Source organism: Elgaria multicarinata, chromosome 1, assembly GCF_023053635.1.
Source record: "Elgaria multicarinata webbii isolate HBS135686 ecotype San Diego chromosome 1, rElgMul1.1.pri, whole genome shotgun sequence".
NCBI lineage: Eukaryota > Metazoa > Chordata > Lepidosauria > Squamata > Anguidae > Elgaria > Elgaria multicarinata.
Genome location: NC_086171.1, coordinates 47,060,298 through 47,087,268, shown reverse-complemented (window position 1 = coordinate 47,087,268; position 26,971 = coordinate 47,060,298). Strand labels below are relative to the sequence as shown.

Genomic DNA, 26,971 nt, shown 5'->3' with positions numbered 1-26,971 from the left:
TTGAAGGAGGAAGGCGGAAGGTAGGGACTGGGCCCAGCACTGGTTGGCGCTGGGTTAGGGACTGGGGCGCTTGACAGAGGAAGAGGGAGAGACGCCATTGGCTGTGCCTCGTCGCGGGGAGAAGAGCGAGGCTGCTCCCAGCCGGCCTTTTCCGTCCCCGCCTGCCTGCCTGGTGCCGGGCAGCAGATGGCGCCCAGCCTGAGGTAGTCGGAGGCGGGCGTCGCTTTTCGTCTCTTAGCGTGCCTGAGGCAATAGGAGAGCCGTTTAAAAAATGGCCACCCCTTTTTCTTTTCCTTGGATGGCAAGAGATGTGAGAAGAGCAGAGGTTACGTTATGACGTGCTGTATTCCTCATCATTTTAACCCGGATAATCATATTACGCTGCTTAGTAAAACTAAACAAAAATACTTGCAGCGATGGGGAAAGTAGACAGAGTGGTATAGTGGTTAGAGTGGCATGTAAGGGCTGGGGAGGGCCGACTTGGGTTCGAATCCCGACCTGGTTGTGAAGGTCTTGGACCAGCCACAAACACTCGCGCTAGCTCTGTGTCTACCTCGCAAGACTGTTGTGAAGATAAAACGAAGGGAAGAACACTGCTCCTTGGATGAAGGGTGGGACATGTAACAAATCATTTTAAAATGCTGGAGCTCGGTGAGGACTAGTGCTTGAACTGTGAGGGTTGGAGACCCTCATCGTTTCACAGTTGGTGCACTGCATCCCACAAACTGCTTTCCAAACAAATCGATGTTTTACTTAAAGCCTTTACACTGAGCTTTCTCAGGAAGTGGCCTCTCTCTCTTCAGGCCAGAAGCATGGGTGTTGCCCTCAACCACTTGGTCCTCCTAGGAAACTCTTGGTTCCTCCCAGGAAACACAACCCACTCAGGCCAAATCCAGCACTTCTTTCATATTGTTACACTCACCCACCCAATGAAGTCACAAACCTTTCCTTTTCATCCCCACCCCCATTTTATAATGGGTCCCTCCCTCTGGGCTTCTAAAAGTAGCTGTGGGGGTTGAATAAAAAAGAGCGCAATTTCTTCCACATATGTTACTAAGCTTGGAGTACTGGCAGGACATGAAAAGGTTTTTGAACAAAATAATGCCTCTTTTGTTAGTGAAGAAGAAGAAGACTACTGCCCTCTCACCTCACTGTTAAATTCAGGTGAGTGGCAAGCTTTTCACTGCTGAAGGATGATGATTTTGGTTTTAAAATATAAAGCAGTGGAAAACAACTAGGCAGCTCAGTACTACTTGTGGAATAGGCGTAACAAATAATTGTTTTGGGAAACTATCAGTTTATACTAAAAATTACGAGTAGGAGACAAAAGATAAAAAGAGCCACAGCAACTAAAATAGTTAACCGACATAAATATCTGGGATGTTTATAATTATAAAGCTCAATTGGAATAAAGCTTGTACATTCAAATATGATAGCTGGTAAGTTTATTTAGAAAAAGAAAAGGGAATAAAATACCAAAGAACCAGAGCAATGTTTAGAAACAATACTTACAGGGCAAACCAACAAAAATGACTAAACTTGTCTATACGCAACAGCAGCACAAGTCTTAAAGAACAGGACCTCAGAAAACAAACATTGGAGAGGTTAAAACGAAAGCAAGAGAAAGTAAGGGGCGTATAAATCAAATAAATACAACATATAAAAAGATCTTCACCTGGTGCTGGGATGATAGAAGGCTTAGCATGGGAGAGTTCAGTAAGCGGTGCCACAACAGAGAAGGCCTTTCCCCTGTCACCGGAAGGCAAGAAGGGGTTCCCAGAGAAGAGTCTTGGAGGCTGTTGTTAAAGTTCATGAACTTATAGTGAGCTTTTTGCTTAGATCCTCTAAAACAGAGAGGGAGCACTTATACAGGATGCAATAGGTTTTGTCATTTGGTTGAGGGAGAGATGCCTGCCAAACTATGAAAGAGGGTGGGACAAACACCAGGGCTTGAAATGGGGTGGGATGCCGTCACTCTACTTTTTAATCAATTTGGAAACAAAATTAACTCCCTCTCCCACACCAGCCCCACTAGTAGCACTGACAAGCATCATAATAACTGGGATATTGAGAACAGAGGAACAGCAGAGCTGTTGATAAGGATTTATAGGCCCCAGAGTTCATAGATTGCCATAGAAGAGCTGATACTATATCCCAGAAAGAGGGAACAGTAGCTAAAGAGCATTTGTCCATCATATGCAATTTATGTACATATACAGCATACTGCTGTTTCTGCCTATTAGGTATAAATCTTGGGGTCAGAAATGTAACCAGCTTAAACAAAAAGAAGCTAAAGGAAATCCACTTACCCTCCATTTTTTTTCTATGCAGACGGGACCTTTCTTGATACCCAAAATATACAAGTGTGGAGGAAAGTCTTTGTTGTGAGTTTGCACTGGGTCCAATCTCAGTAAATATGCATGGGGGGTGTTATTAAGATGATATAACAGGAAGAAAGGTGGCATTTCTAAAATTCATATTATGATGAGACTCACAGTCAACCTTGTAGCATGGTGACTAAGAAACTGATCTACAATGTGGAACGTTCTTGGTTTGCATCTTGCCTTTGCTATGAACCAATTACCTTACTAAATAATATCACATAATAGATCACAAGGAATGTCAGGAGGTTTCTTGATGTTGTTTGGAATTTCTGTTGCTTTTTGAAGCCTAGAAAATAAGCTGGATATTGGCTAAAGATTGCTAAGGATAGAGCAAAACTATCTTACATTTGTTGACACTTTTATCAATTTTAAAGGACCCACTATATATATATTTGATAACAAAGTAGTGGCTCAGTTCAGACAACACTTTTCTCAGTGGTGGTTTTAGAACTCCACAGTGAAGTTTTTACACCACCGTTGAGAAATGTATTGTCTGGTGGGAAAACTCCACACAACAGTGGAGGTTTTTTTTTGGAAAACACTCCACGCAGAATATCCACACTATGCAGAGGAGAGTTCCTGCACAACTGTTGCGTTGTGTGGCAGACTCTGGAGTTTTCCATTGTGTTGACTTTTCCCATTGGCTACAAAGTTCTCTGGTAAGAGTGGTGAAAGGAGGGAGTGCTGCTCTAAGAGAACCACTGGCATTGTTTTTTTCTCAGCAATGGCTAATGGGAGCCAATCAGGAGGACAGGGGGGAGGAGAGAGGGCAGAGGAACTGTCAATCAGACGTTGCGTTGACTTGTACTCAACTCCATGGTAGCACACAATCACACAACGGTGGAGTTAGAACATGTGTGGGAAGTACCCCCTAAAAACTCAACTGTTGAGTGGAATTTTCACGCTGAGGGCCAAAGAAAGGAGAACCCAGGAGAGTTGGATTGGGATCCCAGAAGGGCTGGATTTGGCCCCTGGGCCTGAGGTTTACACCCCTGATTTAAACCATCTTCACACAATTTGGGAATTTGAGTATCCTGCTGAATGTTAAAACTGATAAAGGATCAATATCAACTGATGCCTCGGCTTAAAACACATTTTATTTGGTTTCATGATATATCCATATTCAGTGGCAATGTAGAAGGAAAAAAAAGTATAACCTTTGTAATCTGATCTTGTTTGGTTATGAATTATGCATGTCAAAACTATCTGATGAAATAAATGTATTGTTTATTACTAGTGTTTTCCAGAAAGAATACATGACATTAAAGACTATGGCTATTTTCCCCAAAATCTTACTGAGGCCAGAGGTTGAAGAGTATCTGAGGACAACATTTAAAAATGATGAGGTAAAGTGCTGTACACATTGATTAATTAAAAATGCCAAGCAAAATGTGAATGTTGTATTTTAGATTATGGTTATCATATACAATTTGAAGGTTCGAGCATATAAGACCGACTTTGGCCCGCTTGCATTGGCTGCCTGTATGTTTCCAAGCCCAATTATAGGTGCTGGTTTTAACCTATAAAGCCTTACACGGCTTGGGACCACAATACCTGACGGAATGCCTCTCCTGACATGAACCTACCCGTACACTACGCTCAACATCTAACGTCCTCCTCTGGGTGCATACCCCGAGGGAAGCTCGGAGAATGGCAACCAGGGAGAGGACCTTTTCAGTGGTGGTCCCTCAATTATGGAATGATCTCCCTGATGAGGCTTGCCTGGCGCCAACATTGTTATCTTTTCGGCGCCAGGTCAAGACTTTTCTCCCAGGCATTTAACAGCATACATAGGAAAAACCACATGCTTTGTTTTAGCTTCTAAATTGATTTTATCGTCACTGAGATATTTTATGCTGTTTAAATATTTTTGGATGCAATCCTTTGCACGTTTAGACAGGAAAAAAGTCCCATAGCTTTCAGTGTTCCTCAGCCAGCTTTCTATCTAAACATACATAGGATTGTGCCCATAGTTAATATGTTTCATCCTATGCATTTCAATTACTTTTTTCTTGATTATATAATACACCTTGAGAACCTGTTGAAGGATGGGATATAAATCCTCACAAGAAATAAATGAAATTAAAATTGTAGGTACTACATGTGGAAAGCTAATGTAAGGGGAAGGAGATGTTTGGAAAGAGGTACACAAATGTGTGTGCATCTTGCCTACCACCAACAATACATTTAGTGACAGTTAAAGTAGTTGACCAGATTATAAGATCTGTCATTTTATTTGTCAAGATATAATAAGAAAAAACCCTTCATATTTTCTATGTTTGAGTTAAAACATTTTTATGCTGAAGGTATTCATAAAAAATATTTATCTCTGCTATAATTTACCATCCATAGAAGCTCATGGTTGATAATGACTTTACAAAACATACATTCAATATAAAATATGATCATTTAAAATCTACTATTAAAATCAATCTTGCCTATTTCACAGACGTTAAATTCTTGTGCATTTAGGCTTTAGTTCATCAGTTGGTTAAAACAAGTTACTTCAGTTTATTCTGAATTACAACCAATCCTAAACTGATTTACTTATATATTGTTAAGTATGCATTTGATTGCAGTTGATTTTTCATTGATTTCTGTACTTCGGAGTACCTGGATTTAAACCAATTCAACCCCATTCGAGTCTCAAGTACTCTGTTTTAATTGATTTGTATCAATGATATTCTACTTCTAGGATTATAGCATAGCATACTAATATTCCAGATCTAATGTATTTTGTTTGTTTGCTTTTATTTTAAGCTCATAACTGCTGTGGGTCCATTGGAAGCTGAACAGAAATTTGAGTCTCTGTTAAATAATTTATCTCATCCGCCAGCTTTCACAACTGTTCGAGTGAACACTAACTTGGCATCTGTGGAACATGTAAAAAGCCTGCTTTTTGAAGAGATCCACAAGGTCTGTGCAGTGTCTCTTCTGTCAATTAGTTAAGCCATTAAGGGCAGAATCCTATGCATATTTCAGCCAGCCGTACTTGCGGCTCCTGGTCAATAGCTGGTTGGGCACTGTGTGGATCAGACCCTTGGTCTGATCCAGCATGGCTCCTCTTGTGTTCTTTAATGTATAGCAGATTGTTCTGAAATGCTTCCATATATTTTCTGCTTTTACATGGGGAAGCAACTATTTTTTTAAAAATGTGAACATGATTTTCCTCATATGTAGTCTGCGCTAGTACAGTCCAAAATGGGCCCTGCTGTTTCTTTTTATATGTGTCTGAGCTGCTTCTCTGTCAGTCACTAAGTCCACCTTTAAATGAGGATGTAAAATGGCACCTGAAATCACTAATAATGTAAGTGGATGGATTGGTGATATCCTTATATGGTCAGTTATTCAAGACTTGAGAATAATCCTTTAATTCAGAAATTAAGTTTATCATTGGCTTACATTGTAGTCATTATAAACATTTCTTAATTCATTAGGACTATGGCTAAGTTGTAGACTCTCTAATCTATTCTGAACATAAACACTTCTGTCAACTTAAAATATTAATGTTGACAAACAAAATAGCTGTAATGCTGTTGAGTACTTCTCACTGGAAATATATTCTTTTTAAACTTATAGCAATATCCAAACCTTAATGTTCCAGTTTTTCAGCATCCACAACTTCCTGACATCTTACTTATTCCTGTTATTGGGCCCAGGTCAGTGTTCTTTAGATTGTTAATGTTATAGAATTGATGATTTATGTTGTGTAGCTCTGATGACTTGTAGACTAATCCCAAGTTTCTAAAACACATAGGATACACTAGAGAAAATATTTAGAATAAACCTATTAGTCGTTGTAAAATAGATTGAGATTATTCACATATTAATGCTAAACCAAAGTTGTATTAGGAGGATAAACTGCAGCGAGCCTTGGTTTGCATGTGCCACATCCTCCTGTGCTATGTTTGTGAGGAGTTCAAAGCTTCCACTTCTGTTTGATCAATTGCAGCTTGTTGTGTTGTTGAAACCCAATAAACTGTGATTAACCATAACCATGGTTTGTTCAAACAAGCCAACATCAAGCCATGACTTAAATGGCTTGCTTGTTTGAATAAACCGTAGTTAAGATTATCCACAGTTTAGGGTTCGGAAGCTTCTGGCTTCCTTGCAGCTGCACTGGAGAAGGGAGAGAGGAGGGTGGGGAGCACCATTAAGTATTATGTTTGAACTCTCTCAATGTATGAACTCATATTAATCCTATTGATCAATGCTGGAATAAAAATTATAATAATTAACAATTCTGAAAAGAAAATTAGTTTGCTGTAAGCAGAAAAAAGATATATGAATAACTTTCATTATCAATAAATTTAACTTCTCTACTGGGGTTGGGGATGGAAGGTAAAAAAGCCCTTCATTTTTTAAACTCACTTTTAGTTTTGAAATGTCTAGCTTTTGTAGAAGTGCATTCTGTTTGTTTAGAAAAGTTAATGGCAACAAAGATAATACAGAGAAAACAAGGTAGAAGCAAAAAGGGTGGGCAGTAGAAGCAGTAATAGATGGGAGAGATGGAGGCAGGTGAGAACTACAGCAGTGGTTGAATTAACTTTTTTCCCAATTGTGTTATTAGATTTTCCTTAATTAAACACATTTTTTTCCATTTCAGAAAAGATCTACAAAAGTTGACAAATCAAGTTATTGTTGGCGCACAGTGTGGTAATGCAGTACTTCGTGGAGCACATGTCTATACTCCTGGAGTTATATCTGCTTCAAAATGTACTTTTTTTTCTTATCTTCCTCCAGGATTTGAGGAAAAATAATCTTATATAGGAATATGGTAGTGTAAGGCTTTTAACTAGAGACCGATTTTGCTCAGGTTTTTTTAAAAAACAACAACAACAACCCTGAAGCTTGAGCAGTGTAGACATGCAGAACATTTTGAAAGTTCAAAGAAGTTCAAAGCTCAAGCTTTAATATCCAAACTGTATGTTTCCGTGTGCTGGCCAGGAGGCCTGAGGCAATCAGGAAACTACAGCTGCCATGTAGCTCTGTGCCGGGCAGGCAGAAAAATATAAAGGCAGGGACAGAAGGGGGCTTAGGCTGTGTGACTTGAGCCCACTCTTGGCATCAGGTATGGTGGTGGAGGTGGAGGTGAATGCTCTGAGGTGGCAGAGGAGGAGAAAAAGCTGGGTTTTAAAATGTGAGGGGAAAGGAAGCAGATGGTCCTGAGGGGAAGAAGCTACTGTCATTCACGAGCAACAGGTGTGGGGAAGCGAGCGCCAAAAGTCTTCAGTTGCGTTGAAGGAAATTAACTTCCATACAGCTTCTGGAGGACTGACAGAGCAGGAGTCAAGGAATAGTATGTTTTGCCCTCAGACTAGCATCCATGGCGACATGAACTTTATGCTAGTACTTTGTAGATGACATCTGCTGCCTTTTAACTAGTGCTGCACCAGTTTTTCATGAGACTCCTAAAAAATGCCCCTACTATACTGTTTTCATAATTGTTTCCAAATGGGTTTTTTATGCCTGTTCAGAGGCTGTGCTGCACAACAAGAGTTTCACTCTGATCCGGTTCTAATCTATATCCAGTCACCCCACCACCACCATCAACAAACCAGAAATAGCTCTATATCTTTTTTTCCATACCTCAGACACTGTTGCCCCTTGGTTTTAGTAATTTGGGTATTAAAATGTCTTGTAGATTAAACTATATCTTTTAAATATAGGCTGTATCTTTTTAAAAGTCACAGAAAAAGCTGCCAAGTGTGCATCTGGAATAGTCATTATTGAAGTTGTTCCAGAACTAGTCCTGACCTGAATAGAATACATGGGGATCAAGTACACGGCCTAACAGAGGTCCCCAGTGATTAGATCAGTGTTCTTGTGCCAAAAAAAATTTCAATGCTCTTTCCTTTTTCCTAGTCATGAAAGCTGGTGATGTGGTTTCAGTGTACTCTGATATTGAAGGGAAATGTAAAAGAGGAGCCAAAGAATTTCAGGGGACCAAAGTTTTCATTGGAAATGGGATTTCTGAATTGAGCCGCAATGATATTTTTAATTCTAACGGCCCACTGAAGTAAGTGAGAAATGTATAATGTAGCATTTGCATAAAAACACCTGTAGGCTGTGTCCATGACCAGATGCCTCTTCGATTGGCTATTCTGTTCTATCATATACCATGGCCTATTTCCTCCCCTTCTACATTTGTGCAATGGAAGACATTTTCTTCTTCTTCATCCTCCTGGGATGATTTAACCTGAACTGGATGCTTCTTAGCTCCTGATGGTTTTGCCCTAGGGTTTAGTTTAAAATCTTAAACTTTTAGTTTAAAACTTTAGCACCAGCATTCTGGTTCCATTTTGGTTCAAGTGGAACCTGTCCCACTTGTACAGGCCCAGCTTGTCCCAAAATGTTCCCCAGTGTCTAACAAATCTGAATCCTTTCTCCCTGCACCACCATCTCATCCACACATTGAGTTTCCTCAGCTTCGCCTGTCTCGCTGGTCCTGTGCATGGAACAGGTAGCCACCTTGATGATTTTGATTTCAACCTTCTACCTAGCAACCTAAATTTGGCTTCCAGGATGTCACACTACCACAAGCCCCCCTCCTCCCGGAGGCACATTCTTGGTGCGAGAGGATATTTGCTTGTCTTCTGAGGAATGGGTCCCTTCTAAGGGATCTTTTCCCTCTTCCTCAGAATAACCCCCTCTTTCCCTGAGACCCACATTCTCCATAACAGCAGAGGAACTGTCAACCCGGGAGTGTGACACTGATAATAGGCCCCTGAAAGTCTCATTCACCTGAAAGTCTCATTCACCAACCTCTCTGCCTCTCTTAGCTCCTCCAGGTCAGCAACCTTGATCTCAAGAGAACAAACTTGCTCCGAGAGCCAGGAGCGCATTACACTAAGCACCCACCCACAACTTCTGTCCAGCAGGCATACATGTGGCACTCACTACAATACACTGCATAGTCCCACACCCCTGCTGACTTTCTACCTTCGTAACTGGTTTTTCATTTGGGTGTATTTTACCTGGAAAACTTAGTTGTTACTAGGAGAAGGTGGCAAGTTTATATTTACAGTTACTTACTGTAAGTAGGGAGGGGAGAGTCGACTGCCCTGGTTTCCTTGCCCTGTTGCTAAACTTGCACAGTTGCTTAATTTCCTTTTTGCTGCTGATTCGTCACTGGGGCTGAGACACTTTGTCACTGGGGCTCCTTGCGCTTGGATTTGGATAGAGCAGGTCAAAAAATGTTTTAAAAACACTCAAGCAAACTCTTTCCCTTCAAATACCCTAAAAATGTGGGACTACCTGTTTTGGAGGAGTGTGGGGAAAGGAGAATTCTGTCAGATACTGTGGTTCCATTGGATCATATGCTGCAGTATCAGCATACTTACCAATTCTATAAAATTTATGTTCTAGGTACAGTAATAACACAGATATTTACTAAGGCCATGGGGTAGTTTACTTAAATAAATAGTTAGGTATCTATATTTTGATATTGAAATAATCCGTGTTACCAGCTGGACAGAAATACTGCACGGTTACAAAACAATGGGATTTGAGTATTGTGAAGATTGAAGACAGGCATGAGAACATTGAAGATAATATCACATAATAGTTACGTCATACCTTTTCACCATCTTTTAGGCCACTGTAAGTTATATATACTTATAGAAATGGTATATTTATGTGTGTTGACAATATTGAGAAGCAAGTCACAGCCTAATATATGTTCAGCAAGTGTACTGATTAAAATAGCCTTCGAGCATCCTTTACTTGGACCATCCTTTGATTTCCAAATAGATTAAAGAAAGCAATAGGAACAGAGTAACCCTGGCTGATGATCATAGTGAATTACATGACTTCGATACTTCAGTCTGTCACTATTTGTTTTCCTGTTTCTGAACTCATTTGCCTCATGAGGCATTATCTGTCTCATCCATTGAGCAGTATCCATGCTTGCTCACGGCAGCTATTTATCAGTTACCCTTACATGTTTATTTGTACCGTTTTCAATTTATTTTATAGGAGGGAAAGGCTTAAAGCTTGCTTTAATTTAGACTGCCTTGAAAGAATAGCAGGGAAGCTCTACATCAGTAGTGAATTTCCCCCAATGTTTTTATACATATTTCTGTCTGTCTAAGTTGAGTTATGCAACTCGGATCACTTTGAGGCCAATTTTATATTTTTATCAAGAGAACTGCATCACTTCACCAACCGTGAAAGAGCATTTTTGCTACAATTCTAACTCAGTATTTTCTCTTTTAACCTATTCTGTGTTAACTGGCTCTTTCTTTCTGCCCATTCCCATTGTGTGCTGCTTCCTTCTTCTGCTCAGTCTGTCTTTCTGTCTCTTTCTCTCTCTCTCCCCCTCCCTCTCTCTTGTTGTGAAGTCTGCCTCCTTTTCTCTCTCTGCTACTTAGCAGTTCTTTCTCTGTTCCTTTTCATGTTTTCCAGTTCACTGGTCCCACTCTAGCTACATCTTTCAGTTGTCCCTCTTTGCCCCCACCCTGGGAACTCCATAGCATACTTTATATTTCCCTGTACACCCATCCTTCAGTCCCTCTTTTTTCTTTCATTTTTTTCTATCCCTTCTCTAATCCTTCTCACTCAGTTTGATGACAACAACACAGAAGGCTTTCACTTTCCAAACCATTTAAATTGGCTGTACAGGATGGATGACGGGCTGAAAAAGTTGGAGTCTGCTCCACCATAGGCTTCTGAATCCAGGGGAGAAAGTAATGCTGTCCTAGTTCACATGAAACAGCAGCTCACCATGGGTAAATTTACTCATGGGGGCTGTCGCATCATACTGGTCACCCACAAGTGCCATTTTTGCATGGCACCCACAGGCACCCAGCTTGCCATGGCTTGTCGTGTTATGCAAACACAAGTGGCAGGGGTGATTTGAGAGTTGTCTTATCCTCAGTCAACCCTGCCCCTGGGTTCAGACAACACAACAACCTATAGCAAGTTGGGTGCCCATCGGCGCCCAGCACAACACAAGAGGCCCTATGAGCTCTTGTAAATTAACCCATGACAGGCTAGCATGTCATGCAAACCAGGCCAGTGACACAGGCATTCTCTAGTTTATAGCCTTAAGCTGGAATCAACTGGAGTATGGTCTTTCCTGTACTGCCAGAGTAAAATAAGAATCCCATGGTATGGCTTCTTGCCACACTAATATTTCCATTCCTGGAAACTGGGCAGTCTTGGTGTGGTTAGGAGCAGCAATGTTGACTTACCCTAGTCAAAGGATTTTCATGTCATATTGGTGGCTCAGGAAGGAATTCCATTACTATTACCAGCGTAACATAAGAATGGGAGCTTAGATGTTCCCACAAAGAGGTAGAAAGGTGCTGCAAAAAATGTATATTTGGATTTTCCCCAGACAGCTACAAATAGTCAGGGATTAGGTTGCAATTGGTTTATGGGTTTTATATTGTGGAGGTGTGCTACAAATGTTAGGAAATCAATATAGGACACAGATTTATTCTTTAATAATATGGAAACTAGTGTTTGGAAAATATGCAGGAACTTTTCCCCAGGGATTTTGGAATCTTACATATTTGTGTAAGCACTATTCACGGTGTACACTCTAATCAGATAGCAACTAATCCACATATACAAGCCAGACAACTAAACCTTATGTCTAAGGCATATATACAGAGAAACAAATATAGAGAACTTAATCTAATGATTTGTCTTGGATTAACAAAACCACAAACAAATATTTGTTAAGAATATTCGACATAAAGTTTAAACTGGGTTTATAGTATATATGGACTTGTATTTTTTTCTCCTGGTTAATGCTCCTGAAACTAAAATCAGAATTAAATTACTTGTAGATATTGTATTGCAGTCTCTTTGAAGTTTTATATCTTTTATGTATGTAATGTGGGTCTAGATCTGTAGATAGATAATTTATTCTTACCAATGTATGTTGTGCCTTTCAGAGGGATGGGAATAAAAATGATAGAGCCAATTTACCTTAGTCCTTCATTTGACAACATGTTATCCAGTTATCTATTTTTACAGGTAAGTTGCATTAAAATGGCTGTAGTTTCCTGAACATTAAGGCTACAATTGCTTTTCTTGGGACTAAGCCTCATTGAACACAGTGGGGCTTACTTGTGAGTTTGGGAACATACTACATCAAAATTGAGATATTCGAAATAAATGTGTTTATCATCTGATTATAAGGATTTTTATATCTGGCATGCTATGTTAGGAGTGTGCTGGGTTTCCATTTTCATAGTGCTTCTGTGAAATGTAATAGTGTTGTCTGCATTCCATTTGTTCAAGGAAGCAATACCGCTTTTGAAATGTATATGCCCTCAAAGATAATATAATGCAGTAGTAATACATAATATGCATTTTTAAAGTAATGCTAAAACAGTTTTAGTGTTGATGGGGGAAAATCCTAATACTGAAATCACGCTCCTTATTTTGAAATCACAGTATTTCAACCTAAACAGTGCAACGTTCAATCAGAACACTGAAATACTTAACAAATATATGCCTATTGTTCGTGCTCCTTAAATGCCTACGGCTCAATCCTGTGCACGTTTAGAAAAAAAGTGTTACAACTTTTCCCCAGCATTCTCCAGCCAGCCATGCTGGGTGTTGTAGGGCTTTTTTCTGTCTAAACGTACATAGGATTGTTCCTTTAATTGACAATGCAATCCTATGCAGGTTTACTGAGAATTAAGTCCCATTGCATTCAATGAGGCTTATTCCATAGTAGATGTGTTTAGGATTGCAGCCTCCATCAGTTTGATTTGTATTGGCTTCTAAGAAATGCCTCAAAATAGGTTTTCCTTTCTAATATGTATAATGCTTTATTCAACTAAATATCATGAATTTCCTGATCACAAAAATGCTTACACGCTTAGAAACCGTACACTCGAGCATGCATTATTTAGGCTCTTAGTGGAAGAAGCAAATAATAGAATTAGATTTAAGTAAGTATGTTGACGTTTATCATTTCTGAAATAAAATATGTTCTTAAAAGACTTCTTTCCTTTCTTTGCCAGAATTTGCCCTCTGCAGTTGCAAGCTATGTTTTGAATCCTCAGCCAGGACAAAGAATTTTGGACATGTGTGCTGCTCCCGGGGGGAAAACAACTCATCTTGCAACATTAATGTGTGATGAGGTAAGTGAAGTTCCTGAGCATTTTCTATTTCAGTGAGGAAAGTTTGACCTCTGGTTCATTAGCATGGCTTGTTTCACTCATTTGCTGAGAACCAGAGATAACTCAAAGTAGCACACCATTAATATTTGAACATGCTGCTTATTTACTGACTGACTTCGTAGTATAGTAGGATTGCTGAAGCAAATGTAGAACTTTCTGGGTTACTTGCTTAGAACAAATACATTTCAGTGGACATGTGTGATTTTAAAAACATACAGGTAGAATAGTCCTACAAGGAAGAATATAATAAGCCTTTTAAAAAAATTATTTCAACTTCAATACTTTCATGGTGTAAAAAATGCAATTTAAATCAAAGTATTTGAACTTCCACCATGGCATTGTGGCAAACCATCTTCAGTAAGTTCAAATAATGGTTTAATCATGAGAGCTTTAGGAACTGCAATGTTCTGCGGCTTCTGAGCTATTAAGTTGAATTCAGTAACCCAGTGGTTTGTGCCTTTCCTTTTTGAAATTGGTAGGATCCAGTTTCAAGGGGCAGTTTCTGCTGCAAAGGGAGGCACCGTTCTAGGTCTATGATGGAAGAAGGACTCCTGAAGACACCTAACCTTCCCAGTTTGGGAAGTGTACCCTTTTTCCTTCTCCTTTTTGTCGTTTCCCCCACCCCCACCCTGCTAGTAACCTTGCCTTTGTACAGTTTGGCTATCCCCTTCCCTATCTTAACTTTGAGGTTCAGGATTTATTTATTTTATTCTTTTCAATTCTTAAGGAATGTATATCGTACCCTTCAGCCATAGGTTTCAAAGGCCACCAACAGGACTGACAAACTTTCCAGAAAAGTAGATAGATTCTCTGTCCAGGATAGACCCACCCAGCCTCAATGGCTGGAAGAGGACATTTGTCTTTTGCTCATCATGCCTACCTAAAAATGACAGAAATCCAAAGAAATGGAGGAAGTGGGGTTCCTTTGTTCATTTACTGTTTAATGCTGGGCAACTCACAACTCTCCTATATCCAGGATGCATGATAGATTCTAGATTAAAAGGCTGGGGTTGGTCCTGTGTCCCTCATTGCCCAAGGACCCTTGGTCAGTACCTTGCTTTAGCAGTCATCATCTGGTCAGCTTTTCTTGTGCAGATCCCCCTCCCACCCCAGATCTAATGGAAATAGCATTACATTTCAGAGGGTTTGTTTGTCCGGACATAGGGGAGGCATCTTTATGAACATAACATCCTGTTGGTACAACTAGGGTAACAAAGTTAAAATCTCTTCTGCATCCTCAAGTTAAATGTTATAGAAAGTTTAAATCCATTTCTCCTTTTGATGCTCCAAATGCTGCTATTCCTAGAGGGAATTGAACCCCCTGTTCCCATCTGCAAATGAGTAACTTGTAGCAATTTGGTTTTATTACTCCTAGCCATCATTTGATGGTTCTTCATGCGGAAGGTCTCTCCAGTTCAAAGGATGTGATGTTGCAGTTTTGGGAAGGCATCCTCCTGAGGCTTTGGAGAGCCTCTACCAGTCACTATAGACCAGAAGTCTTCAACTTTTTTAGACCTCAGACCCACCTTCAGCACCAATTTGCAACATGGAATTCACACTTACTTCTTTACTGTAAATATCTGCATTCTCTCTCCTCCATCTTTCTGTTCTTACTTTAACCATACTATAACTAAAAAAAAGTGGTAGTGCCACTGGTGTGATCCCATTAGGTCTTAAGGCAACCCACTTGTGGCCCACCAGTTGAAGATCAGTGGCATAGTCAACATTGAGCTAGATGGACCCATGATCTGATTCTGTATAAGGCAGTTTAATGTGCTCATTGTGGAGCCGCAAAGGTGAAGAGTCTCCTGCAGTCTGTAGTGTCCTGAAATTGGTACATTTTGACATCCGCATTACGGACCTGTTCACCAAATCATGGAACGCTTTGAGATGCAGAGAACCAGGGAGAGTAGATGGCCTCTAATGCAGTGACCAGAGAGCTTGTTTTCTGTCTTTCAAAATTCTAAATTTTGTATTTTGTCCCCACCCCCACCCCCCACAGATCCCCAAAGAAGCCTCTTTGCCTTCATCATATTATGCTTATTGAAAAGTTCAGTTTTTCAACTTGGAGGAAGTTCAAAATTTGAGCAAGGACTGCCACATTTACATTTAGGCATTTTCTTTGCATACCTTTCAGATCTAGTTCTTACTAGTCTACTAAAATGCTTCTCTTGTTTGTCTGATGGTCTTAGAAGGAAAAGGCAAAAGCACTAATAAATTTGCTATGGGTTGAGGCATTTCATCCTGCACAGAACGGTTTGAGTGTGGTGTATATGGAACAAAAAATGTGTCCATTTTAGCAATTTGGAATAGCACATAGCTATTTCTATTGAAAAGGGATTGTATATATAAATGTTAGGTAACTTAGATCAAGTGGGCTATAGCACAATCTGCTTCCTGTTGTGGTCTGCACATCAGCAGAGACTTAGTTGTGGCCATCCATGTGTATACAGAAGAGCTACACAATTTGTGATAGGTGACAGCCTCCTTGACACAATATTGCATGTGCTTAGTGAACTGTTCAGTCTTCTAGTATGGAGAAATTGCCAACATATAAATCATTCATGAGATGGAGCCATGAAATTTCACAAGAAACAATCACTTACTTGATGGCAAAATCTTTATGCATTGTGGTTGTGTCGCTTATATTTGCTTTAGTTTAATGGCCACATTTTTGCTAAGTTAGCACATCCCATAAAGACTTTAGTTAGCAGTTTGTGTTTAAAAGATACCATGAGGGTGGTTAGTTTTAAGACAGCCGCCAAAAAATGGGCTCTTACACAGAGATTATGGACTTGAAAGGGACTAACAACCTGGATTCATGTTACAGTTTCTCTCTCTCTCTCTCTCTCTCTCTCTCTCTCTCTCTCTCTCTCTCTCTCTCTCTCTCTCTCTCTCTCTCTCTCTCTCTCTCACACACACACACACACACACACACACACACACACACACACACACACAAATCTTATCAAGTTAAAAGTTTTGGAAATTTATTTTTAAAAAATTCACTTGGCATTTAAAAGCTATTAATGTAGTCACTAGGCAAGCCTGCCTGGGAAAAAGAAATCCTTAAGCAGGGTGTTACAGCTAAGAAGGCCCACTCTCCCACCACACCTCAGATGTGTTCAAAGATTAACATCTTATTCAGGGAACTAGGCTTGCGCCTACAAGTCCCAGCATGCCTTGGGAGGGAGGGAAGACTTATCAGGCTTTGGCAGCCATTATCTGGAAGTAGCTCGCTATCCTGGGCCTGAAGGGAGAGTGCCTGGGGCCAGCTGGAGCAGAAGGGGAGCAGGTCACAGCTCTGGGCCCGTCACTGATGGCAACGACCAAGCTACCCGTGAGTCAGTCAGCCAGCGTCCTCAGAGAGAGAGAGAGGGGGGGGTAGGAGGGGGGAAGAAACTAATTTAATTTGTTTTAAAGTTACCTCACAGGCCTAGGACTGGCCTACTTTGCAAGGTTGTCATGAGGGTGAGAGAGGAAAAAAAGAAATGAATTTAATTTGTGTAAAGGTTAACTCACAGGCCTAGCATCGGCCTGCTACTTTAAGATGATTACCTCGCAATCATATATCTTAGGGGGCCCAAGTAGAAACTTGAAATTTGGCACGCTGATAGGTCTGGCTGTACAATGTACCAGAAAAATCTAAAAAACATAAAATTTTGTATTTTAAGTATTTTTAAAGAATTTAATAAAAAACCGTGGCTTATGTGTAGAACTCCCAGCATGCCTTGGGTTGAACTCCCACGAGTCTTCTCTTGCCACCAAACTATGACTCATGGTCATGACCAGTACAAATTGCTATTATTCCTTCAGGACATTCCATAAATAAAATTTCTTCAGCAGGAGATACTGAAAATTGTTTTATGTTATAAACACTATTCACGGACCCGAGCAACACCGGGCATATCAGCTAGTCAGTTATATAAGAAGGATGGTAGGAATCATGGCTGATTTTGCACATTTATTTCAGAAGTCCACCCACTGTTTTGACATCCATATGCCCAAGCATCTCATCAAGGGAAAGAGACCTGTTGAGCTGATAGCATATCAAATTACTTACTTCACAGGTCCACTACTTGGTAAATTGCACCCTGGGTAATGTATATATGTGTATACATTTGACTGCGCTAAAGAGTTGGTTACTAAAAAAACCCCAGCAAGTCCACATTACTTTATATAATTCATACCTTTTGACTTACAATATATTTTTCAGGGGGAAGTGATAGCCCTGGACAAGATAGCAGACAAAGTGAAAAAGATTAAGCAAAATGCTGCATTACTGAAGTTGAATTGTATTAAAGCGTTTTGTTATGATGGTACTAAGGCACTTGCTATTGGCAAGAGAGAGGATGGGCAAGGTAATATGAAGTTTCTACGTGCTTATTTTGTGGTTGTGTTTTCCTGGGAAACGAGGGCCAGGATTTGTTCTGCAATCCTTAGATCCATGCTGTGATTTTATTAGACTACTCAACCATAAACAGCTTAAGGATCTGGATCTTTGTTAATATGTAATGTTTATCTACAAATCCCTGAAATGTTGAAAAATGTTTTATAATTTTCAGTATTCTTTTTATTTTCTATTGATCAGTTCCTCAATGATATGCATGCAAACCAATGTTACCCTTCTATGACTGTGGGCTCATTTACATCAAGCAGGGTGTTCCACTATGAAAGTGGTATGAAAGTGGTATATGAAAGGCAGGAGCCACACTACTGCTTTATAGCAGTATAAAGTAAACCGCCCAGAGAGCCCTGGCTATGGGAGCGGTATATAAGTGTAATAAATAAATAAATAAATAAAATAAAATATTGAAGTGCACTGACAACTGTAGGGCCCATGGACACATACCATATACCGCTTTCATACCACTTTCATAGTGTTATATCCTGTTTGGTGTAGATGTGTCATGGGGCCCAACAGTTGTCAGTGCACTTCAGTACCGCTATAAAGCAGTGGTGTGGCTCCTGCCTTTTATATACCGCTTTCATAGTGGAATATCCTGCTTGGTGTAGATGAGCCCTGTGTTTGCACAAAATGCTTAACGATAGCTTGGCAGTACATGTTTGAGCCTCAGTGTCATACTCTACCCCCTCCCTTCTCCTCTTTTAGTAGAGCCACAAGGAAGAGATCGGAAGCTTCCACTACCATTTTCATCTCACTGCAGTTCATCATTAGGTCAAAAGCCAGACCAACTGGTTAATGATCCTGTCTTGCTTGAATAAACTGTAGTTTACCACAGTATCCAGCTCAGACATAACCACAAACAGCTGCTTGTTGAAAATGGAAGCAGATGCATTTGATATCCTCCTTGCAATTCTGCTGGAAGAACATAAGAAGAGCCCTGAGGCTGGATCAGACCGAAGGTCCATCTAGTCCAGCACTCTGTTCACGCAGTGGCCAACCAGCTGTCGACCAGGGACCAGTCAATGTGAGGATAATTGAAGTCACCCATTATTACAACACTTCCTCGTTTGGAGGCCTCCCTGATTTCATTTTCCATCTCAAGGTCACCCTGAATATTTTGGTCTGGGGGACGATAGCATCTTCCTAGCACTAAATTAGTTTTAGGGCCCTGTATTGTCACCCACCGCATTCCTGTGGAAGAGTCTGCCCTATTTAGGAAGGGAGAAGGGAATCATACATCTAACGCTGAACAAGAGTTATGTGTAAACCAGGCTTATATTTTACAATTGCAATGCAATTCCAAAGTAAGGATTATAGCCTTAACATCACTCCCCAAAATACGTTGCCATGTCATAGATATATTTTGCCATAAGGTTTGTCACTGGCTGCAACCATGGTTTATCATAATGAGAACATGCCTAGCCACTTGCTGGTCTTCCATGCTCCTGTTTCCTTCTCCAGCATAGCCATGAGGGAATTCAAAGCTTCCACTTCTGTTTTAGATTAATCACTGGGCCAGTTTGCATGATAGCAGCAGCCCAGCATGGCTTTTTTAAGCCATGGTTTGTTGCAGCGCCTGCCAGACACACTTTTGAATATTCAAGCAACAGTTGGTGCTTGCTGTGGCTTAATGTGTTCTGCAAAACCAGCGAGGATGGGTTGTTAACAAACAACCCACAATCCTAAAACAGTCCCTAGGTTGTGCATGGTTTATTGCCATAGGTATCTTCAGCAGATTCACACAGCACAATAAGTGATGGCGAACACCCGCTATGGCTTGAATATTTCAAAGCATGGTGGGTTGTGGTGTGTGCCAACTGTGCTTTGAAGTTGTGGGTTGCCACAATTGTCCAAACCTTAAACCTTATTTAAACTTAACTATGGTTAGTAGAAACAGGCCAGCTTCATATACTGTGGTTTGAACTTGGCTTGTTTCCAGTAACCCTAGTAAACTTTAGCCACATTTTATCTTAATTTGACCAGCATGGCAAACCACGATTAATAAAAAATGCCAGTGAAAAATTCCGAACTCATCAAGGCTTCATAGGAAATGGGAAGTGTATGAGCCCAGGGGGAGAGAGGGAGGGGAAGCTAAGCCCACTCTTGCAATGTTAAATGGTGGTGTGCTGTTGTGTCCAAACTAGATCACTTTGTTTTTTCTTTACTCATTATTTTTTTCAGGTCAGGAGTTGCATTAACATGTTTTTCCCCTTCTACAAATATATATTTTATAAATGGCTGGTATTTGGTGCATCTTTCATAAGTGCAATTGAATTGGCATGTCTGGTACAAGCTTCAGCACACAATTAAGTCTTCACTTGACATCCGCAGTAAAGATTAGAAGAAATTGGCATCACATGTATAGCACCAAAATGGGATTCATAATATATTTTCCACTTGAGATCTTTCAGGAATAGAGTGGGAGGCAAGGCACATTTTGCTTTCTTTGTCCAAGCATAATGGCAATTCGTCAACAATTATAAAGCTAACATCAGTTTAACTACATTAAAACGGCACCAGGCCCATGATAATTAAATGAATTGTACTGTGAAGTTTCCAGACAATAATGAAGATAAATATGCAACATAAATTGGCTATAGTTTTTGAAATTGTGATGTGTCTCTTTGTAGAAGGGCCTCCATTCTTACCAGAATCATTTGATCGAATACTTCTTGATGCTCCCTGTAGTGGGATGGGGCAGAGACCAAATATGGCTTATTCCTGGTCTTTAAAGGAAGTGACTTCTTATCAGCCCTTGCAGCGCAAACTCTTTAGAGTGGTATGTATTAATAGTAAAAAATTGCTACAAAAAGTTGCTGGCATATAGCATTACCTTGGAAAGATAGTGAGTTAGCAGCTTGCTTCATCAAATCATAGCTTTTGCTCTTATGTAGTGATGGTTAGCAAGAATTTTTACATGCATTACTGAGTCGTCATGCAAGGCATGTAAATTTCTGTAGGCATCCATTTTCAAGTTCCAACTGATCCCATTGCAAAAATTTCAGGCATTGACATGTTGGCTCCCTTTCTTGTGTTTCAGTACAAAGGACAAGGGGAGGATTCATAGAAGCTACTCACATGGTATCAGCACACAAAAGTTAGACTGTTAGAGGTCAGGATGTTACCTGGCAAATAGCAACACTGGAGTAGAGGTGTTGATGCACTAAATCTAGCTCTCTATCTAAAAAGCCAACACGTTCCTGGTAGCCAACTGTGGTAGCATGGAAGCAAGCCATAGTGTAAGGTGAATAAGCTTTTTTAAAGTTGGGAGGCAGGATGATTGAAAAATAAAATCTTATTAGAATTAGAACAAGCCATTCACTTCAAATGGTAAATGTCTATTTGATTTGAAACTATTTTCTTTCAAATCCTTCCCCAAACCCCTTTTAAGTAGAAGGTAGCATAGGGTCTCTCCAGTTATATAATCAGATGTGTGAGGATTTTACTTTTCTGAACCTGTTCATGAGCTGTAACTTACTTATTATTCAGGTTGCTAGCCTGCCCCACCTGTAGGGTTTGGTCATAGTACTGCTTAAAAGTGCAGAGACTGCCCCACTCCCAATAAATCAGTACATTTGTTAAAACTTCAAACCCACTGAAGGTGTAACCATGGTTACAGCCCAAATATTCCATTCCTGTTGAAGAGACCATTAGCAGATCCAGTGGGAAGATGGCCTGGTGCCCTCTGCCTTGTCCTAGGAAATCTTTAATCTTACTGATGTGCTCAGATGGAGGCTGGGAACATCAACAGTCATGATTTATTCAGCTGCGTTCCCCTGCGTATTGGAATCTGCTGAGCCAAAAGGAAGGGGGAAAGTTTCAGCCTTGCCCTAGAGCCCTTCAGATGTTTGCTTAAAGGTCAGTTTGAGTATATGCATCCTGCTTTTCCTAAAGGAGAAGCAACCGGGGAACTATTGGTTCACCTTCTGAAAGTATCTGCTAGAAGATAATGTGTCGAGGGAATTTAAAACATCAGAAAGATGTAAGATCTTAATTATTATCAAACAAACATTTGTATGTACAGGCCCTTGCTTTGTGATTTGTCTCCACTCCACAGAGGCTGTTGCCAGAACTGTTTGCAAGGGCTGCCCAATGGCCACAATCCACGTGGGAAGCTGATACGCACAAAGGGCGCCCTACTCAAGGGCAGCTTCAGACAACCTGTTCATGGTTGCCATAGCATAAGAAGTAGTCCCCAGTCCTGTCTAAATAAGTGGATTGTGTAGCCTCTCTATACAGAGAAAACATTAGAACTAGTCTGTACAGTATTTTTCTCATGAAATGCTGATGCTACCCTAAACATTGAAAGTATATTGTGTCTTCAGGCAGTGCAGCTGCTAAAGCCAGGAGGCATCTTGGTATATAGTACCTGTACAATTACGCTTTCTGAAAATGAAGAACAGGTTGCTTGGGCACTGGAGACTTTCCCATGCCTCCAGCTTCAGTTGCAGGTAAGAACATATTTCTTTTTTAAAATTCACAACCCAACATATATAGGTTTCTCACTTTCATATCAGCAGCAAGTATTGAGATTTGATACCAAAATATTTTTATTTCCCTTTATCCATTCAGTAACAATATGAACTGTACTGTTACTCTTGGAGTTCTTTTGCTTTCGTGTAACTTGGTTTTTCTCAGTGGGAGGGATCTTTTGTAATCATTTTTAAATGTTGGTCCACATCTTTTATATTTGTAGACTCTTATCAGTGGCAGAAAGGTGGTTGAGAAGAGCAGCACAGGCACCAGTGAGTTGTTTTACATGTAATGTTAAACCATGTTTAGTGCTATGTGCATGAACCACAACGAGCCTAAGCAAAGTCTTGGCTCAAATGCTCCCCCAACCCTCTCTTTCTCCTGTGCAACTAGGAGAAGGACTTCTGCAGTGTTTAGTTTCACTTTCAAAGAATCCTGGTTTAGTGTTATGTACAAGGTCATGGTTTAACGTTCTGGTTACTTGAAGAAATCCGCTAATCCATAATGTGAAATTAGCTTGTTTAGAAACTGCCCGGAGGTGTTTTAAATCACAATCTCTGGTTCCTATGTAGTGTTAAAATTAGATTCTTTAAAAGTGAACAAAATCCTTTCTACTGGCTGTGTAGAAGGAGGACAAGGGGTTGTTTTAGTTCATGTGCATAGTACTAAACCATAATTTAGTGTTAATGTGTGAACCAGCCCCATATGTTGAGAGGTTACTGGTTACTGAGAAGAAAAGTTACCTTACTTGGCTGCAAGTCTTAGAAACTAAACAGATTTGGCCAGGCTTTCTAGTATTAGAAATAGGGTCTAGATCAGGGATGGGAAACCTCTGGCCATTGATGGGATAGGGCCCACGGGAGACCCCAACCAGCCGGCAAAATTCTCCACCAGCGCCTTCCCTACCCCGGAAAATGTTTTATCTCCTGATTTCCCTCAAACCCCACCCAATTGAGCAGGGGGTTGGACTCGATGGCCTTGTAGGCCCCTTCCAACTCTGCTATTCTATGATTCAACCCCCACAATGCATTTAGGCTTTTAAAAAGCTTCCATTGGTGCACATCCTGCATATAGTAAGTTAATTAAGCCATGATTTGACACCATGATGAGCAAACAAGCTCATAGTCTCTCATTTGGGAGACCATTTGCCTTAATGTATTTCCTTTTGTTTTCTTCTTATAATAGAGCACATATACTAGCATGGAAAACTAGATTTTACAAGACTATTGCAATCCCTGTGTGTAGGCAGTCACAAATGACCCAAAGGCTTTTTCAGTCTTGATTTGATGGCAAGTGTCAGAAATCTTACACCCCGTCATCGTGTGGGAAGGTGTGTGGGTGTAGAATACACACAGAGACATGCACACTTAATAGGAACATGAAGGTCTGAGAAGTTCTCTAGAGCTTATAGCCAGAAGCTCTCTCCAAACCTTAGCCTTCCATGCTATCCCAGGAAAGAAAGAGGCAATGCTTGCCTGTATTTCTACTTTTCTGGAAGTCTTTCTTTGCTATTAAAAAGAAGTATTTTCTATTTGGAAAGCTGCCTCGCTGGGCAAAGTTTGACAGATCACAGAGCATACATATTGCCACCTCCCCTGTATGCCCTCCACCTGGTGAAATGGAGTACAAAGCCAAGTCCTGCAAGTTCTAAGAAGTTGCCATCAGCTATAACACCATTGCCAAAGAGGGGCTTGCTCAACTTTCCCATCACTGAGTGCCCGTTTGCCCCCTGTAAAGGGCACTGGGAGCAGCAGATGGATGCACAATATGCCTATGTTGACTTATCCGAGTCTGGACAGCCTGCTGATCCTGCAGGGAGAGTGGGCTGAAGAAACATCTGTGTTGATGCGCTTTCATGACTCCATTGCCCTTCCCTTTAAAGGGTTCAGGCTGTGCTGATGCTTTGTGGGTGAACAGCAGTTTGGGAATCATTTAACCAGTATCAATGTTTGTGTTCAATATCATCAGATGTTTACCGAATCACTGCAAAGATACGACATGGAACTCTGAAAAGTTATGCTCAGAATACATCAGATAATTGTGTGACTGAGGAGTTTAATTAGTTACACTTTGCTTCTCCCAGACCTTCACTGACAGAGCGGCTAAGGGGATTAGGTTTTAATCTTGCAGGATTAAATGGCTGAGACAGACTCTAATTTGATAGTGAGTTTTGTGTAATTTTTGTAATCATGCTTATCTTATTGCATGCCTGCAGAGTATGCTGAATGCACTGTTACGGTTGTGGTATGTTGCATTTGAAATTCCACAAATGGCATAAATGTCTTTCCTAGATAGAGGGATCGGATACAAACTGACTTGTGTCATGTGCCAGGCTTTTTCTTCAGTAAAACCTTTAACAGCATTAAGTGTCTTGCTCCATTTCTCTGAGGGAAACATACACGTAAAGGGAGCAGGTATAAATCGGGACTGCCATTTACAAGATCCCCAAATATGGGGGTGGGGGACTGTTTTGCAATTAAGATCTGCCTAATTTTGCAGAAATCCACTCTGTTTGTATATATCTCATTTGAACGATGCACCAGAGGCAGGAATGGGAAGGGACAGAATGCACTCAGTATTGCTCAATAAGAGCAGTCTCAATAATGGTCTTCTTGTTCTCTCAAGTGAGGGACAGAAGAGATATTAGTGGCGTCATTCTGCCCAAGCTTCTGGGAACCCAGAACAGAATCTTCACATGGACAACCTCAGTTATAGCAAGACCATTTGCATCTTTGACTGGGAGAAGGTGGAATGACCAAGGGATCATTCCTGTCCATCCTCCAAGATATATATTTTGGGGTTGGGTGGGGGAATGACAATCCTATGCATGTCTGCTCAGAGGTAAGACCCACTGGATGCAATGAAATGTATTCCCATGTCTATAAGATTGCAGTCTGAGTCTCAATGCTTTCTTGTCAGCTAGTATGGGGATTTACTTGCTCAAAGGCCCTGAGAAAGCCCCTCCCTTTTAGGTAGCAAAATAATATGATAATCTTTCCCTCCTTCTTCCTCTAGTATTGTTAATAGCTGAGTATTAACTATTAGCTGTTTAGTTTTCCATCTCTGCTTTGCTGATTCAACAAGGCAACCCAAGCATAACTTCTATCTAAACAGTTTTTTTTAATGGACAGCATATACAACTGTTTTGTTAGTGTCAATTATATTAAGGTTACTGATAACACATGTATCATTATGTTGTCACCTGTGGTCTGAACCTTTCTAAATAGAAATATCCAATCAAAGGGATGCAGTAAGGCAAAGTTAAGTAAGTTTTCTGCAGTATTTTTTAAAAAAATGTCTATACAGTGGTAGGATTGGAGTACTGGCCCTTGTGAATACAGCTTTTATTTTCAGTTAAATAAATAATGAAGTGGTGAGCAATTAAAGCCACTTGTTTTATTTTCTTCTCTAAAAGGAGCCCCATATCGGAGGAGAAGGTATGATGGGAGCTGCACTGTCACCTGAGCAGTTGAAACGGCTGCAGAGGTTTGATCCATCTGAAGCAATTTTGCAAGGAATGGATTTTAATTCATTGCAAGATTTGAAGTATGAAGATTTGATAAGCTTGGCAAATAAGGATTGTATAGGATTTTTTATTGCGAAATTCTTAAAAGTGCAGTGAAAATCGTTTAGGAGCACAACAAATACTTTCCTGTTAACATTTGGAGCATTCTGAACTGTACATCATGCTGCTGCAATGTTGCCAAGCCAACAGGCTGACGACACAGTTGCTATAGCAGCAGTAAAATCTGCCAGCTGTTTCCCTTGGGAGAGATCTACAGGTTGGAGAAACAAGTCTGAGGGAAGGGGCAGTTTCAATTTGGAAGGCTCTGTTTGGTTTTGTATTAGCAGTAGTTCACTGATCCTAGAAACGTGTTTGTTCTTCAGCTTGTCCAGATGAATTAGTCTCAAAAAACCTCTGCAATCATGTACAAAAAGAAGTCTGCTTCACACTTCACACAAAATCAGTAATGAAAATATTTGTCGTGTTGTATAAAGTCTTGTTTACTGAACTCTCAAATTGCTGCTTTTCAAAAACAACTCTATATTATTAAACAGCATCATTTAATAGAAAACAGTTCTAAGTGAGATTGGGCATCTTCTTGTTGTTTTTATTATTAATCCATGTGAGTATCTTCTAGCTGATATCCTACGAAACCTAATCCTGTTCTGGTTATATATCTCTTCTTAGGAAATGCAAATTTGAGTGTTCCAAGATCAGCCGTGTTATATTTCATTCTGGGACAAAGCCAAAGTAATACTAGAGCAGAGGTTTCAAGACTAATGTGCTGCTACCATTTTTTATATTACCATCTTTTGTGCTGGAAGGAGTGGCAACTCAGAATCTAAATATTTCCAAAGCTTTTTACTTCTTCCTTTTTTAGCCTTTATAATCCTAGACAACTTTCTATTGCCATGTGTTGTTTGAGGTTACAAAGTTCCATTGCTTTTCAAGAACCAAGAGGCTAACTGATACCCAACACCAGTACTAATGTAAATATTTATGCTGATGCTGAGGGAAGGGGGGAGGTGGATCTCTCAGCTCTCCTCTCCACTTTGAC

General features: G+C 40.3%; 1 protein-coding gene across 5 annotated transcripts; it reads left to right on the top strand.

The window, feature by feature from the left end:
* On the top strand, positions 1-26,487 carry NSUN6 (NOP2/Sun RNA methyltransferase 6). Of its 5 annotated transcripts, XM_063127494.1 has the most exons (12): positions 1-20; positions 3,622-3,730; positions 5,145-5,300; positions 5,964-6,043; positions 6,991-7,100; positions 8,250-8,403; positions 12,290-12,371; positions 13,370-13,489; positions 17,745-17,889; positions 20,567-20,715; positions 22,262-22,387; positions 25,825-26,487. In XM_063127494.1, exons 2-12 carry the CDS (start codon positions 3,641-3,643, stop codon positions 26,029-26,031), a joined length of 1,419 nt encoding a protein of 472 aa, XP_062983564.1. In that variant the 5' UTR covers positions 1-20; positions 3,622-3,640; the 3' UTR covers positions 26,032-26,487. The 5 variants fall into 5 exon arrangements, with proteins under 5 accessions (XP_062983564.1, XP_062983556.1, XP_062983548.1 ...); XM_063127486.1 differs by lacking the exon at positions 1-20 and having other exon boundaries at positions 3,558-3,730; positions 6,991-7,040; XM_063127478.1 differs by lacking the exon at positions 1-20 and having other exon boundaries at positions 3,558-3,730.
* Positions 26,488-26,971: the final 484 nt, after the last annotated feature.